The sequence below is a fragment of the Primulina eburnea genome, chromosome 17, assembly GCF_022965805.1.
Source record: "Primulina eburnea isolate SZY01 chromosome 17, ASM2296580v1, whole genome shotgun sequence".
Taxonomy (NCBI): Eukaryota; Viridiplantae; Streptophyta; class Magnoliopsida; order Lamiales; family Gesneriaceae; genus Primulina; species Primulina eburnea.
The window spans coordinates 7,327,307-7,342,363 of record NC_133117.1 but is presented as its reverse complement, the minus strand read 5'-3'; the positions used below and the strand labels follow the sequence as shown (position 1 = coordinate 7,342,363).

At 34.6% G+C, this 15,057-nt stretch overlaps 1 protein-coding gene across 1 annotated transcript; it reads left to right on the top strand.

Annotated features, from left to right (window-relative positions):
- Window positions 1-6,607: 6,607 nt before the first annotated feature.
- LOC140818548 (galacturonokinase-like) lies at window positions 6,608-13,890 on the top strand. Its single transcript, XM_073178543.1, has 14 exons — window positions 6,608-6,864; window positions 7,642-7,755; window positions 8,056-8,127; window positions 8,376-8,419; window positions 8,809-8,959; window positions 9,380-9,445; window positions 12,021-12,100; window positions 12,239-12,338; window positions 12,509-12,684; window positions 12,914-12,954; window positions 13,036-13,064; window positions 13,184-13,253; window positions 13,357-13,446; window positions 13,527-13,890. The coding sequence occupies exons 1-14, from the start codon at window positions 6,832-6,834 to the stop codon at window positions 13,769-13,771; spliced, it is 1,311 nt and encodes a 436-aa protein (XP_073034644.1). The 5' UTR covers window positions 6,608-6,831; the 3' UTR covers window positions 13,772-13,890.
- The last annotated feature ends 1,167 nt before the right edge of the window (window positions 13,891-15,057 follow it).

The window sequence follows — 15,057 nt, the reverse complement described above, 5'->3', positions numbered from 1 at the left end:
GAAATGGAAGACTTTTTGAGAGTTCGGGTAATATTTTCAAAAACTTGCCAAAATGAAATATTTTTTGGGAGTGTGTTTGGACTTAATGGGCTTAGTTTTAAGCTTATTGGGCTTAAAAATTTTGTTAAACTTTTTAAATGATCATTTAAGGCCCATTTGCACCTTAATTAACTATTTAAATAATACCTAATCACCACTAAACCTAAACCTAAGCTCCCTTTCAGCCGAAACCTCCCCCTCCACTCAGATTTCTTCTCGTTTTCAGAAATCCCTCAGCAGCAAGACTTCGGCCACCCCATTTCTTGCAAGAAAATTGACTCGGCGCTTCCCCGACACTCATTCTTTGATCCTCTTGCGTAGAATTCTTGAAGGCACACTTTGTTTCACATCTTTATGCCTCACACATGTTTTATATGCTGATGAATGTGTTTTTGCATGAAAAATTTTGATCCAACCATATGCATAAGAGATTTCGGGTTTCATGTGTTTTCCTTGTATTCCATGTTATGTTGCTCATGTTTTTCTGTATTTTCGTGCAAGGGCAGCTAGTTCTCGATGCTAAGGGATGTTCCTATTGTGTGTATGGGTGACAAGTTTGGGAGCTTCGATTTTTGCCAAGCTCGAAAGGGAACTGCTCGGGTTTAGCGGGGGTTTTACGTTGGGTGGAAAGCCGAGCATGGCTCAATTCCAACCTTCAAAGTCGAACCCTTGGGTCCATATTAGGGCTAGGATGGGGCTGGGAACAGCTGATCACGTAGCGAATATAAGCGAAGGAGCTGAGTTCGAAGGGTGCTTGGCCGAGGCTAAAATAAAGCGTGGTAGAGTGTTCGGCCATTGGGACGTTTGGGGGCTACAAGCCTCGATTGGTTGGGGTCCAGTAGGGTCCTAGAGTGGTCTGGGTGTGGTCGAGTCATGGCTGGTCCTTGATGTTTCGGTCTAGGATGGTGAAAATGAGAGTTCGGGCAATAGGGTTTTGGTTGGGGGCTTGCTGGAATTTCCAGCAACCGTTCAGGGCATTATACGAGTGTCTAAGGGCTGGTTTTGAGATTTTTAGGACCTTTTTTTAGATATTTATTAGGTGTGGTAAAAAGTTGGGAAAAATTGGGTTTAGTTTCGAGTCGATTCGGGTTAAACCGAGACTCCGGTCCAAGTTTTAAAACGAATCGGTTAAGTTTTGTAACGGGCTCAAGTTTAAGTCTAGGAATGTTTAAAAATATGTTTTGGGACGTTTTAAGGAGTTTGGTAAGCTTCGGGTAAAAATTTAGAGGTCCATGAGTAAAACGGTAATTTTGGGTTTCCAGGAGCAAAATGATCATTTTGCATCCGGGGTGAGATTTTGGTCCTGGCAGCGTCCTGAGCACAAACTTATCATGTCTTAAATGTTAATGCATCATGTTCATGATTTTTAAGGAACTAAGATATATATGTTGCATACTTGGTTTAAAGGAAAAATTATGTATATGCATGCTTTTATTTAAGTAGTGAATATGATGAAACATTTTTGAAGTATGAGAGTTGGTTGTGACTAACACGATGACACAAAAGGTTGGGGTTCAGTGGACGGGTAATGACGTCGCTGATGCCTCCGCCGCCGGGTACCTCAGTTATACGTAGATGGATCCATCGAATGACATAATAATACGAAAGTAACAGCTGACGAACGGAATTCAAATTAAGAAAATGAACATGCATATGTTTTATGATGATATGCGCTATGAATATTAACATGCTTTGACAGGTCACGATTATGCATACGATTTTACCGCAGACATGAAATATATGTTGATTACGATATTTTTCACTGGTGCTTGTTATGTATACATATTTGTTATCACGGTACAGGTTTGTTGAGTGTAACACCTCTGACCAAATTTTAATAAAATAGCAGCGGAATTTAAAATTTTCTTAAATGAAAGAAGGATTTAAAATACATTTCAATATATAATCAAAAGTATATACATGATCAATAAAATGATGCAACAAAATACAAAATATCATTTTTGTGATCATGTCCAAAATGCTAGCAAAATAGCCTTCTTCCTTACTTCTCTTATGCATATGACCCTGGCTCCAACCAACGTCTCGGCTCGTCGCTCTTATCTGCATCACATGAAATAACTGAAATGAGTATAAAACTCAGCAAGTGGAACTCTTACATAGCAATGAATACATATCATACTCTGAAAAACTTGACTTTGAAAACATTAAATACCATCAACTCTGAAACATAAATATCATAACATGAATAATAATAACGATGATATTTCTCTTTTCTCTGATGGATTGATATCTAAATAGTATCTCTGTCTCTGTACATATATCCCATCGATATGAATCGATGCTCTGTTGGGATATAAGCCTATGGTCGTTGATCAACTAATTGCATGCAATCTCTGACTGTGTATCTATCAATCCAATAAATCATTTGAACTCACTTTTAGGCATTAAACCAAACACTTTGCATACTTTTTTCTTTTGTATTCCCTTTGACATAATTGAGACTACAACAAAGTGTATTAATACATAGCATGAATCAAATGGAAGGGAATAACATTTTAAAACCATTGAAACACAATACATATATTATCATGTGAGCACAAGGAAATGAATTCCACTTACAACCAATTGAAACCTTGAATATAATCTCTTGGTAGAAAACCTACAACAATAAACTTTATAGTGCACCATCAATAACCCAATAATTAAGCAACCATACCAATAAATCCATAAAACCAACACCATCAACAAACCCATGATTTCTCTCAACACCAAAAACCAAGAATAAACTATACCACAAGCTTACCTTAGCTCCTTGAACCAACAATGACCTTGTTCTCACTACAATAATCCAACAATAAGCTTGAATCAAAGAAAGGAAATGGAACCCTAGCTTCCCTTGAGAAGAAGAACCAAGAGAATGGGAGAAGAAATGAGGAAAATGAAATGAAGCCAACTCTTGCATTAATCACTTAAAACCGTAAAACACGACTCTATTGTTCATGCACCGTAGGTGCGCTAAGCCTTGGACCGCGGGTGCGCTATGCTGTCTGTACAACATCCGAAAATTTGAAAGTGATGAACGCAGGTGCGCTGAGATCTTACCGCGGGTGCGCTCTGCCTATTGGAATTCAGCCAAAAATCTGAAACAAGCGACCGCGGGTGCGGTGCCACCTCTGCCCAATCACCGCGGGTGCGGCGTCTTACTTACCGCGGGTGTGGTCACCTCTGTAGCCAACAACAAACTTTGCATCTAAAAATCGAATCGTAACGTCGCTACTCCTCATAATCTGGCAACACTCCAAACAAGAAAGTTGCACCTCTATATCTTATCTAACCAATACAATTGGCTTCATACCAATTGGCTTAACTTACAATTTACCATGAATTAAACCACAACGACGCTACAATAAAACCACACAACAAGTATAACCAACAATACTATAAACCATAAATCACAACTCTTAACATCAAACTATACTTAATCTTAACCAAAGAGTCAATAAACATACGAAATCTTAAACCGTACCGTTCACCAGGCTTGGCTATTACATTGAGTCTTTAGACTCACTAGGCGTGTGTGATGTAGGTGATCTTGTTATTGAGGGGACTGGAGGTGCCGACCTCTGAGTAGGCAGGCCTGGATGCGCGCACGACCCGAGGACCACACTTTTCCATACATCATGAATTTAGGAGAGATGAGAGGAAATTAATATTTTTACACTGTTGTTGATTTACTGATGGTTACTAGCATTTTAATTGTTCTTGCTTCGTTGAGATCGATCATTTTAAGTTGCAGTATGTCTTTTAATTGTCAAATGTTTACGATTATTTTAAATGAAATTTTTCTTTAGTAGGGTTTCATGCATGCAAATTATTTAAATGTTTAATTTCAAAATGTGCGCTTTTTAATAAATATATATATATATTTTCGCACTTTTAAAATAGTAGACGTCAGCTGGACTGTGAGGGGAAAAAGAGAACGAAAATTTGGGATTATGGATTGCTAGGGCACGATTTTGGGGGGATAAGGCGCGCAGAGTACCTTCCAGGATAGGGGCTGGGCTCTTGAGGGTCCTAGCATCGATCCATGGTGGTCCACACAAGGCTAGAGAGGATAGGAAAGGTAGGCGCATGTTTGGCCGCATAAGGACAAGCCACGAGCAAGGGGGGAAGGTTCACACTCGTCCTCGTGCATGGGATGTAGAGGCTGGTCCAAGTGGGTAATAATGGGTTCGGTCTAGGTCCTAGGAGAGTTGGTCAGGGTTTAGTCCTCTTAGTTAAGGTCTAGGATCGAAGTATTTGAAGTTGGTTTTGGGCTAGGGATTTTGAACAAGGGCAAAAAAATTCAGTAGGTTGTCTAGGTGATTCCAAAGGTTCTAAACGGCTTGATTTGGGTCGCATAGGGTATGATTATGTGTTAATAATCTATGGTTAAAGTTTGATAATGTTTGGTTAATTTTCGAGTTGATTCGGGTTAAAATGGGGACGTAGGTTTAAGTTTTCAAATGAATTATGAAATTAGTCGAGGAGCTTAAGTCTAAATTTAAAAAAATGTTTGTGGTTTTATTTTAAGGCGTTATGGTAAGTTTGGATGGATTCGGGTCGTCGTTTTAAGGTCCAAGAGTAAATTAGGAAATTTAGGGTATCATGGGCAAAACAATTATTTTATACCTGAAAAATGCTAGACATCCTGGCAGTGTTCTGAAAGTTAAAATGTTTATTTTGAAAGGTTAAGAGATTGTATGATGGAAAACGATAGAATTAAAAAGATGTATTGCATGCTTGGTTTTAAAAAAAATGATATCTATGCATGAATTTTATAAAAGTGATGGAAATGCTGAAAATGTTTTGAATTAAGTGAATTAATTATGACTGTAAGGAATTGGGGATTCGTGAGAGACTAAACCCCAGTGGAACCCGTTTGAGGGACTAAGCCCCGTGGGAACCCAATACCGAATTTCCATAGGCCAAGGCTCAGTAATGAAAAGTATTGATGGTGTTCCTGCCGAATATGAATACGAAATGACACGATGACATGTAAGGTCAATGCTCAGTTGACGGGTGTAAGTGTCGCTGATGTCCTCGCCGCCTAGTACTATGGTAATACGTAATATTGATCAATCGACTAACAGCTGATACGAAAGTTACAATTAATGATCTGAATTCAATTAAGAGAAACATATACGTATATGATGAAAGGAAAATTAAATGATGAAATGAAAAAGGTTTTAAAGTTATGCATATTCATGAAAAGTTATTTTATTAAAAGTATTTTCATTGTTGCATGTGAAAAATATATGTATTACTTGCTATCATAGTTAGGGTTTGCTGAGTCATTAGACTCAATAGGTGTGAATGATGCATGTGAGGATGTTAATGATGATGTTGGAGGACTTGATGGTTGAACTGGCTGTGGTGATGGTGCACATAACCCGAGAACCGATGCTAGTTTTTCCATGATGATTTTACAGTACTTTAAAGATTTTGTGACTTTTATGCTTTTAAGTGGTTTTGAGAGTATTTAAGAGTTTATGCTATTTTTTGAAAAATGCTAGTTTTAGGTTTACTTTAATGATTTTATGTTTTGCACTGCGTTTTGAATTTCCAAATAATTAGTCGATGTTAAATTACTAGAAACTTACTGCAAAATGACAACATACACGTGATATGATATCTGAATATTTTAAATATTGATTGATATATATATATATATATATATATATATATATATATATATATATATATATATATATATATATATATATATTTTTAAGTATTTATTTATTATCATATTCCGCTAATATTATAAGATTGTTGTATTATGAGTATTTTATATTTTATATATAAAATAATACATATTTTAATTGTTGAAAATCGATTATTTTCGATAAGTTCTTAAGTTGACGTATTAGCATGCAAATAATATCAATTAGAGTAGGTCTCTTGTGAGACGGTCTACGAATCTTTATATGTGAGATGGGTCAACTCTACCGATATTCACAATAAAAAATAATACTCTTAGCATAAAAAGTAATTTTTTTCATTAATGACCCAAATAAAATATTCGTCTCACAAAATACGACCCGTGAGATCGTCTAACACAAGTTTTTGCCTATCAATTAAATCATATAGAACAAACTTTTTGCGATAGTTCGTCCGAAAAAATTTTGACAGAGGGAATTGAACTCCTTACCATTAGTCAAACACTTACCTCCTATGTCAACTCAAACACTCTTTTTGGTGTTGGATGACCATGTGCGACAAACCCATCCGATAAAGTATCGTTAAAAGCATTGAACTTCTGAATATTAGTCAAACATTCACCTACTCCACTAACTTGAACACGTCATGTTACAAATATGTATAATTTGATTAGATATAAGATGTGATACTCCAACAACTCGAATACTTCTCTCAGTGTTGGATGATCATGTTCGATCACACATTCGCACATGAAAAAAAATATTATTAGAAGAATAGAACGGCTGCCAACTTAAACACATGATTTCACCAAAAAATATAATTTGATTAGATGACGTGATGTCACCAAATATATAATTTGATTAATATATAAGACGTGATGTTAATTAATCCAAATCAATATTCTTTGACATTAATGGATCCAAATCAATGTCCAATCAAATCCAAAATTCATCCATTCACAACAATGCCCCTTCAACCGACCCTCATCCTCACAGTTCATCTTTACCATCCGTTGTTGGCTTGTTGCTTTAATTTCACGTAATTTTTGCGAAAATAAACGTGTACAGGAGAGAACCCAGTTCAAGAAAAAAGCCATTGGATTGGAATTTCTGTGTCCTGTTTCGGAAAATGGGTGAAATGTCTTGGCCTTCTGAATCAGAGGTGAGTTTCTTTTAATCTTGATTTGGTTGGTTAATACTGGGTCGTGGGCATTTGCAGTATGCAATGTGTATGTTGTTTTTCTTATTTGGGATATAATTTTCTTGAGTTCTTTATTTTTTGTGCAACTTGACCGTTTAAAGATAGTGATTTGACGATAGATTTCATGATTCACAGGAGATCAAAGTATGATTGATCTTAGTATGATTTGTATGTCATAGTGCATTTGGAATCAAAAGAATGAATCTCGTTCTGCCTTTTGTTCTGTCATTGTACTGATGTCTGGTTGTTGTAACGACTTTTGATGAAATCTGAGAGATTATTTGGGTAAGAAATTGATAGATTATTTTCAAAAGTGTAGTGGGTTTGAACTTAAAGCAAGGAATTTTGTCCAACATTGAAATTCCGAGGAACTTTAAACCTGTTTAGTAGTGTTTTGGGCATCGCCACTTGCCGTGAACTTGTTCAAGTGAGAGCGCATCTCTTCCAGTTGCCAATAAATCTATTTTTCAAACAGGAATGAGAATATACAATATACAGAAGAGGGATTCACTAGATCCAACTATACGTAACCAATCCAAGTTCCAAATTTTAAATGAATTTATATTTCCAGTTTTGATCATTTCTAAAATTGAATATTTGGTACCTTTTCTCCTTTTCTATCATTTCTTTGTGAAATTTTAATCGAAGTAAATATGTGTAGTTTTCTACATTGCAAGCAGATTCTGCAGTTGACTGCTAGTTTAGTTGTATCTTATTACCAATTTGTTATTGTTGCAGTTAAATTTCATCAAGACAAAGGTTGCTGAAATGTCTGGTAGAGATGCCAAAGAGGTCAGAGTTGTCGTATCCCCTTATAGGATTTGTCCACTAGGTGCTCATATTGACCACCAGGTTTGTGTTTGTGTTCTCCTCTAACTTTTGGCTTAACATTCATACTTCATCTTTAAGTTAATAAACGGCGACTATGTCTGATGTATTTGAAACCCAATTTAAGCTGTAAAGTCGCATTATTTTTTGGACATCATAACGGTTATCTTGTACTCAGAATGACTTGATATAGAAAACACTAAATCCTACCTCTAATATTTCTTTTTGTACATCAGTGCTTTTGTTATTCAGGGATCTGATCCGATTGCTTTTTTTAGTTACCGATTCTCGAATTATTACTCAATAAATGTTGTATCGTCACAGGGCGGAACTGTTTCAGCTATGACAATCAATAAGGGTATACTTCTAGGATTTGTTCCATCCAGTGACTCTGAGGTATTTTTCTTTTGTAGCTGTGGGCATTGAAAAGACAGTCAGCTCCATTTATATCACTTGCTATTTTGAAGAGATATTGAGACCATAGGAATGATGTAGAATGTCTACGACTTTCTAAGATTCTTTTTATAATGTAATACATCAGTATGGTTGGTTTAACAAATGAGTATGTTTTAGATATTTCACCAGCATCAACATTATTTCCTTGGTACAATGCCTGATGACAGGAAAAATATGTTTTTTTGTAGGTTGTAATACAATCAGGACAGTTCAAGGGAGAAGTTAGGTTCTGGTAATGATCAAAAGCATATAATTTGATGCTACTCTTAATTGAAAAAGGGGAAATTTTCCATCTCATTGTGCATAATTTGCCATGATATCTTATGTTCTGTAACTTCCTTTTTATATTGTCAATCTTTTTCGCTTGAATTTATTCCGCTACCCAATCAAGAAACCTCTCATCAGCTGAAAAACACTGAATAAGTAGTGCTAAAACAATTGATAATGTTTGAAAGATGTAGTTTCACGAACTTTTTCTTCTCTATAATATACTTCTTTATTCTCTTCTGTTTAGTTGAGATATTAGTGATTGAAGACTGTTTTCTCTATTGAAATCTTTAATATAAATCGAACTAATTAGTATATTATAAGACATGGTATGTTCACACCATTGATTCCCAGTGTAGATGAAATACAGCTGCCAAAGAATGCTATCAAATTGAATAATTCAGGCCAACCAAATGGTTCTGGTCCTGGGGAGGTATATAGCTGGGGAAATTATGCCAGAGGAGCGATTTTTGCCTTACAGAAGAGCGGTAACCATATTAAAAAGGTATGTATTTTTCCCTTTATCTTTACACAGAGGATTTAGGATTTTGAAATAGAATGATTTTACTGAAAGATGGAAAGATCTTGGTACACTAGAAATGAGCACAAGATGATTTCAAACTGTAAGTAATTTTTCTGTGAGCTAATCCATTCCATTTGATTTGGTTTGCTTTATTTGGCAATCAATTTGTTCAAATTATTTAAAATAATCAGAGTTGTAGTGAATAATATTATTTCACTATTGTGCTGACGAAGGAGTTGAAATTTTCTATGTTCTATACTTTTTAACCGGACAGCTTCGGTTCTTCTGTATTTTTAAGAGCTTGTCATTTATTTGCATAGCCCATCCATGTGTTATTTCATGATGTTTGGATAGCTCTATTCTTTTCGCTCAGTATAGGACGGTCTCTGTATTGATTTACAGGGTATTATTGGATTTATTTATGGTGCTGAGGGGCTAGACAGTTCAGGCCTTAGCTCTTCCGCAGCTGTAAGCATTACTTCTCTTTGCTGGCCAACTGCATTGATGATTTATTTAACCTACCAAACTAGTTTGTTCACTCATTTGTTGTCGTGACTGAGTTGCAAGGCTTTGGTTAAAACTAATATATTATCGTCTGTCGGATTACGTGTAGATGCCCGTATTTCGTATTTGTAAATTTGCGGAATTATTTAAATTTTTTTTTAAAAGTAAATAGCTTGCCTCATTCATAAAATAAACTGATAAAAAGTTTAAATGTTCAAAGTAGCAGCGGAAGTAAATACTGTTTTTCAAAATGACAACTTAAAATAATTCATCAACGTGAAAACTGAGTTTGGACCGTTTCCAGGCTCGCTGCGACCTAATTCTAACATGAGAAACATGAAAATTAAACTTAACTTGACCAACACTTCAAAAAAATCGAACCAAAAACGAGACTATTACGCCAACAAACTTAGTATCTAACCATGACTCCGTGCCAACCCGAACTTACATCGAACCATCATTTAGTCATGATTAAAATACGCCTAAAATACTGGAAAATAAATACCAAGGGCTGTAATACACGAAAATTGTGCATGGGGGCCAAAATCATGAAACGCTCTTTCGAGAGTCACTTTGGCATATCGCACCGTAAATTCTCATACGACCTCTAAACTTAACCAAATCATGAACGGCCAAAAACATGACCTTCCTAACTCAATAAGGTACTGTCCAGTCCAAGACCATGGGCTAAACGCCAACCGAGAACTCAAACGACACCTCTGAACCGAAGCTAAACCTGCTGTCCAATAAAATACAGCAGCACCTCTTGTGCTTTCGTGTTTCGTTTTTGAGACTATCGGCCATTGGGGTTTGAACCACCGACCAAAGCCTATTACCAACATCTTTAGGTATGATCTGAACCATGGCTAAGGGCCCTAGGCCAATCACAATCCAAGCCAACACCTACGACAAACCCGAAGCCCCACCGAGAACACATGCTGAACCGTGGGGGTGTAGCTTGTTTTGCTGTCAAATGAAGGATCCAATGGTTATGAGGCTAACCATGGTCCATGCTAGACATGCTAAGGTGTTGTATGAGTCATGGCTAAGGGCTAGAAGCTAACCACAACCCACCTAACACCACAAAACCGAAAGACAACTCACACAGCAAAAATCAGAAATTGAAAAACCGATGGGGTGCTGTTCTTGTTTGTTTTAAAAACCGATGGGAACGTGAACCAAGCCATGAAAGGTCATCTTGGTCACGTCCTAGACATGTCAAAGAAGGGTTCTAACCATGGCTACAGCCCCTAGGGCAGCCAAGGTCCGAACTCTCCCTTAGACACCTAACAAGAAATCGAAACACAAAAAGTTGCACTATGGGAGTTGCTGTCCATTTCGTCTTGCTTTTGGCGAGGGGACTCAAACCGATGGACCAGCACCTCCCTAACACATCCTAGGACATTCCTAGATGCAGCCTTGAATGCCTGGAATCGAACCAACCCCTACAATCACAAAAACGCTCCAAAACCGTGAAGAACAAGTGAGAGCCGAAAAAATCTGCACATGATTTCGAAAATTTCTACCATGATTTCGGTTTTGCTGAATGAAACATGGTTTAAAAATATGTATATGACTTGATTGAAGAGCAAGAGATAATATAAACATGCATTGGATTTGTTTGAAACGAAAACAAATCAATTACGACGACACGGCGCGGAGGAGACGGAGTTGCTTTGCTTTCTTGTTTTTCTCTCTTGTTTCTCACGACTTTTGAGAGGTTTTGCTACTGATATTTTCGGTGGAATGAGGAGGGAGGAAGGCTAGGGAATGAATGAGGGATTAAATGGCAAGATCAAATCTTTCTATCTAGAGTTTGAGAGATAAGGAAGTTGCTATGATACCAAAAGATTTGAGGGATAATTGAGGGGTGAATGGCCGATTATTAGTCTAGGTACAAGGTAGGAATATTGCTTAAATGTTAATTATTGAAGATTAAATGGTGAGGGAATTATCTCCAAGAAAAGATTAAGGAAAGAATCAAAATGGTGAGTTGCCAAATAAATATCAAATCTCCTATGAGGTGGCCGAAAATTGCTAGATAAATGGGGTGAAATATTGCTAAATTATTGAATTTTAAATCTTTAAAGTTTTACACACTTATTATGTATTTTAGTGAATCAATAATTTAATTTAAGATAGACATTAGCATTATCTTGCATGCACGGCTAATTCCTTAAAGTAAATTACTAATATGTTAAGTTATAATTTATTAAATAAAATAAGCCTAGATTAACTTATCACAATTGGTCACATATTTTAATTTAGGCTTTTAATTAAATTATTGGACATAAAAGAACTTATTTACGACTAACTTCAATTAATTAAACAAATCCCCTAAACGTTCTTTTTCATTAAAATAACTTATTCTTTAACTGAAAAGATAATAACTAAACTGTTGCGTAAAATAACTCAACAAATTTAAAAGAATGAATATAAATCCTCATGCATAAAAAGATCATTTTAATTTAAATAATAATAATTATGCATGGCTTATACGTAGTCTGATTTAACGGGTTCTACATTACGTGCTTGACAGGTTGGTGTGGCATATCTTCTGGCCTTTGAAAGTTCAAATAACCTTACAGTTGATCCTGCAGAAAATATAGAATATGATAGGTATGGTTGTTTGATGTGAAAATTGTAACTTTCCTTCCTTTATTAAGTTCATGAGGATTATGGATATGGTAATCCTTACAGAAAACAGAGGAAATAACTAGTTTTGTTTCATAATTTAAATAATTTTCATGCAAGCAGGCTGATTGAAAATGAATATCTTGGATTGAAAAATGGCATACTCGATCAGTCAGCCATACTGCTTTCAAGCTATGGATGTTTAACTTGTATGAACTGCAAGGTGATGATTTCAATTCAGACTGCAGTTTATTATTGGTTTGATTATATTTGCATTTTCTGGTTTTCAGTGTCCTACCATTAGTTGCATGTGCTGTTCGTCACAACTAGTGGTAACACAAGATTTCGGGATTATAGAAAAACTTTCTTCTAATTCTTATTTTTCCTGTGCAGACCAAAGAACACAAACTCGTACGGGCTCCAGAAATGAATAGTCAATGTAACATCGGGATTAACAAGAAATTCAAGATTTTGCTGGCATTTTCCGGCTTGAAGCAGGCATTGACAACTAATCCTGGATACAATCGACGAGTTGCAGAATGTCAAGAAGCTGCAAGAACTCTGCTTCAGTAAGATCCTTCATCTCTGTTATAGATTGGACTTTTGCTCAGTTTACCATGCTATCTTCTGATAACTGTGGCCTTTTGGAATTCTAAAAGCATGGCAAATAGAGGCCTTTTCAACTTGATCGTGATTTGCAACAATCACAAACAATTCAATTTTCTGCACATAATGACTGATGAGGTAACAATGCAATTCGCGTTAATTTCCTTACTGATGCATTTGTTATAACTACAGGGCTTCAGGAAATGAAGGACTAGAGCCTCGCCTATCAAACGGTACACAGACTTAACTTTGTCGTTTCAAATACTCTGTACAACAGATTCCATGATATGTGTAATCTGATGCTCTTTGTTCAGTTGAGTCCGAAGTTTATGAACAACACAAGGTACTTATTTTAATGCATTCTTATAGAAACATTTATTCGATTTACTCATTTACTGTCATGGATTTTATACTTCTAGAGACATAGTGTGTTTAAAGCTAATCTTCACAACTTGCTTCCAGTGCAAATTGGATCCCATTCTTGCTAAAAGAGCAGAACACTATTTCTCAGAGAATAAGCGAGTTTTGAATGGTACCATTCTCCGTTGTAAACAATTTTCCCTCCTCTCCACCAGCTGCTAGTCTCAAAATTTGATGGGATTATTTTATATTTTGATTGGATGTAATAATTCAAGGACTCGACTCTTGGGCTTCTGGGAATCTTGAGGAATTTGGAAAACTAATCTCAGCATCTGGTTTGAGTTCTATACAGAACTACGAATGTGGTATGATTGACTTGTATATTATCGTTTTCCAGTCGAGCAAAGCTGTAGAATGGTTCACTTTTCATTGAAATTCTTTATAGGTAGCGAACCACTTATTCAGTTATACGAGATTCTGGTGAAGGCCCCGGGAGTGTATGGAGCTCGATTTAGTGGAGCAGGATTTCGAGGCTGCTGCGTTGCATTTGTAGACGCTAACCATGCTTTAGAAGCGGCGTCATTTGTCGATAAAAAGTATACCACCCTTCAGCCGAAGCTAGCAAGCCAGATTAATGAAGGCAAGGTAGTCTTGATATGTGATGCTAGTGATTGTGCTCGTGTAATTTGAACAACCATTTGGCTGCTTGCATTTGTTCATTTGAAATGTGTGTACAAAAATATTATCTGTAAAAAATAATTACTTTATAAAATGCCATAAATATGCTTGATGACAATTCATACAAAGAAGGCCCTGTACAAGTTATCCAGTGTAGGAATGTAGTGTTAAATAATAAATTTTAATAAAAAATATCATTATCTATATACCTATAAAAGTGTGGATCACCATTTGTTTCCAATTGTGAAAAGACACAAATGTCTTCTTTGTTAATATGAATTCAAAAAATCATATAAGGATATATACTTTGTTAATATGAATTCAAAAAATCATATAAGGATATATATGTCAAATTGTTATAAATGCTAATAAATTGTCATTACCACATACATTGATTGTATTAATTTTACCATTTCAATAATAAAATGTAATTCTTATATTAATTTTATCAAATAATTGATCTTTATACTACATTTAAATGTTTTATTCTTTTAATTTTCTCTCTATGTTTTTTTAATGATTTTATTATAATAATTATATTTTTAGTGTAATTTCTAATTAAATAATAAATAAATTATAATATTACAAAAAGATTTATAAAAAAAAATTAATTGTATGTCCAATAGTAGAATAACATGATAAATATAAAATAATATGATAATGTGAAGTTTAATACTAACATATTTTATGGATTTTTAAACAAAAATTGAAAGTAAATAGTTTAATAAATTTATTAGAAGAGTTTATATTATCATAATTTTATAATTTAAAAACTCTTTAATAGAAAATTGTAAAATAAGAAATTTTGAAAATAATATTACATAAAAATTGAATAGACATTCGATAATAAAAAATACATTAGCGAAATAATATTTTCTTCATACATAATTCTTACAAAAAATATTAAAAGAATATATTTTTTAATAAAAATATATATTTTTTTTATTAAAAATATTAAAATAATATATATTTAACTGTTATACTTATAAAAGTGTAAAAAAATAACAAAGTTTTTCATTGTAAATTTTCTACTACACCCATAAATTGTGTATTGTTGGATTAATTGCATGAAATTTTTTTTACACAATCATTAAATACATGAAGATCATAATAGAGTTTTTTTTTATTTTTTAATATAAAATTTCATCATAAGAAACTTTGAAAATAATGTTACATAAAAATTGAATTAATACTTGATAATAAAAATACATTAGAGAAATAACATTTTCTTGATACATAATTCTTATAAAAAAATATTAAAAGAATAGATTTTTTAAATTAAAAAAATCATTAAAAAT